Raw genomic sequence first — 2,444 nt, 5'->3', positions numbered from 1 at the left:
TTTTCACTGTAAATAAAACTCACCTGATCCTCTCCAGGCATCTCGCCTCGCTCCTCCTCCACAGCACCACGTACGTGCCCATCACGCCGGCCAGTTGGACCGATCGAGCAGGATGAATCTCCCGGCGATTGCCTGCGCCCTCCTCCTACTTCTCCATCTCAATGGTTGGTGCCCTGATTACATGCTTATGAGCTTGCTAGATTGTTCGTTAGCACACACTTTATTCTTAATTTCTACACGTTGTAATTTGCCGCTTAAATAGATCGATCTGCGTGCAGTTTCTCTCGTGGAGTCGTCCCGGCCGCAGCCACAGGGGCTCGGGAAGGGGCGCCACCACGACCATAACGGGCACAGCGGCGACGACAGGCACCGACACCATCACTCCGACGACTACAACGGCTACAGCTTCTACGTGTTCGGTGACTCCTTCGCCGACAACGGCAACCTCGTCAAGATGAACCCTAGGTCCGAACTGAATCGCCAGTGGCGCCCTCCATACAGGGCCAACGGCCGCTTCTCCAACAGCATGGTTGAACCCGACTTCATCGGTGCGTCCTTCCTCAGCCTCGAATTCTCCATCTCTATTTTGCATTGCCGTGTTCATCATCTCCACGGACTGACGTGTAACCTCTGTTTGGTTTTACTACGTATGTTGCAGCCTCCATGTTAGGGCAGATGAAATCCCCTCCGGCGCACAGCCTCACGCGCAAGGTCGGCCCGGATGGCCTGAACTTTGCCACCGGCGGCTCCGGCGTGTATGACGTGCCGCACACCCGCACGCTCGCCAGGCAGATCCACACCTTCCACAAGCTCGTCAAGGACGGAGACATCCACCAAGAGCTTCTGGCATCAAAATCTGTCGCGCTCGTCGCCATCTCTGGCAACGACTACGCCCGCCTCCCCGCCGACACCAAAAGCTTCGCCGAGGTGGATGATTTCGCCAACAATGTGGCCGAGGAGATCGCGGCCAACGTGCGGCGCCTGCAGGACATCGGCGTGCAGAAGGTGCTCGTCAACAACCTCTTCCCTTTCGGGTGCGCGCCGTCGCAGACCAGGGAGTACAATCACACCCGCTGCAACGAGCGGCGCAGCCTGGCCGCCACGCTCCACAACCACCACCTTGTCAACAAGCTGGCCGACATGGAGGACGTGCTGGTGGTCGACCTCAACGCCGCCTTCAGCACGGTCCTCCGAGACGACGGGGGCACTGACATTGCCAATCTCTTCAGGGAGAAGCTGGTGCCCTGTTGCGAGAGCACGGACCCCAAGGGATACTGCGGGCAGGTAGACCCGGAGACGTTGGATCCGCTCTACGATGTGTGCGACGAACCCCACGTGTTCTTCTTTTGGGACGAGATGAACCCGACCATGGTCGGGTGGCAGGCCGTCATGGGCCCGCTCGACTTCCCCATCAGAAAGTTCCTAGGCCTCGTTAAGTAGATGATGCATCCGCGTGTGCATGTATACCCTGTGCTTCACCTTGAACTATATCTTAGTATTGACTAGCAAAAAAGCCCGTGCGTTGCAACGGAAGAGAAAACATAACACATATTCTTAACTCAATAACCATCACTCAAGACCACATAGGTCCATCTTCTTTATTTTTGCGAGGCATCATATTTGTGTTGCCACTTATCCTCTTTCTCACTCTCGCCGGCGATGGCCTCGGTGTTCACACAAAACAAAACAAAACGTGTGTTGAATATGGTTAATCCTAAGGCGTCTCTCTCCCTCTCTCCTCCCTCTCTCTCTCTCTCTCTCTCGCTCGCTCGCTTTCTCTCACTCTCGCAATGAGAAATTTGTTGTTTTCCCCTGCGACATTTTTCAGAGGTATGCATGTGTAGTTATCGATGTTTTATTTTCCGTATATGGTTATAGTGGGGTGTTTATTTACAATCCGGATCGCCGCCGATATGAAAAAAATCGGATCTTGCGTTTTAAATTATAAGTTTGCTTCCATATCAATATTCTAAAAATATTTAACAGGTAAAATTAACATCATATTTAGATTCCACACATTTTTCTAATAAAATTTTATATATAATATGTTAAAATCGAAGTTACGGTTTAAAAGATACAAATAATTTAGAAAATCATTTGGTTTGACTCAAATATATTCCAAAATAATATTTAAAAATACTTAACAAGTAAAAATACTCTCATATTCATATTCTACATATTTTTCTAATCAAATTTTATATATAACATGTTCAAATCGGAGTTACGGTTTAACAGATATGGATGATTTTAAAAAGCATTAGTTTGACTTAAATATGATCCACGGATGAATTACCTAAAACATCAGGGTTTTTTCAAAAAAATGTAAAATAACGGTTCGGGTGTGACTTAAATCCGGACGACTGGTTGATTTCAAGAAAAACAAGGACTTTTGTGTAAAATAGGAAAATAACGATTCGTTTTAACTTAAAACAGAACTGCGGGTT

The 2,444-nt window shown here is 48.6% G+C and overlaps 1 protein-coding gene across 1 annotated transcript; it reads left to right on the top strand.

The window, feature by feature from the left end:
* Positions 1-1,544, top strand: LOC123108011 (GDSL esterase/lipase At5g03610-like). Its single transcript, XM_044529883.1, has 3 exons — positions 1-164; positions 279-548; positions 659-1,544. The coding sequence occupies exons 1-3, from the start codon at positions 113-115 to the stop codon at positions 1,438-1,440; spliced, it is 1,104 nt and encodes a 367-aa protein (XP_044385818.1). The 5' UTR covers positions 1-112; the 3' UTR covers positions 1,441-1,544.
* The last annotated feature ends 900 nt before the right edge of the window (positions 1,545-2,444 follow it).

Source organism: Triticum aestivum, chromosome 5A (genome assembly GCF_018294505.1).
Source record: "Triticum aestivum cultivar Chinese Spring chromosome 5A, IWGSC CS RefSeq v2.1, whole genome shotgun sequence".
Lineage (NCBI taxonomy): Eukaryota > Viridiplantae > Streptophyta > Magnoliopsida > Poales > Poaceae > Triticum > Triticum aestivum.
The sequence above is the reverse complement of the archived record's forward strand: the minus strand, read 5'-3'. Positions and strand labels throughout refer to the sequence as shown.

Coding starts and splice junctions, on each gene's coding strand:
- LOC123108011 (XM_044529883.1), top strand. CDS start 113: ATGAATCTCCCGGCGATTGCCTGCGCCCTCCTCCTACTTCTCCATCTC. Junction 165..278: donor CCTACTTCTCCATCTCAATG/GTTGGTGCCCTG, acceptor ATCTGCGTGCAG/TTTCTCTCGTGGAGTCGTCC. Junction 549..658: donor GGTTGAACCCGACTTCATCG/GTGCGTCCTTCC, acceptor CGTATGTTGCAG/CCTCCATGTTAGGGCAGATG.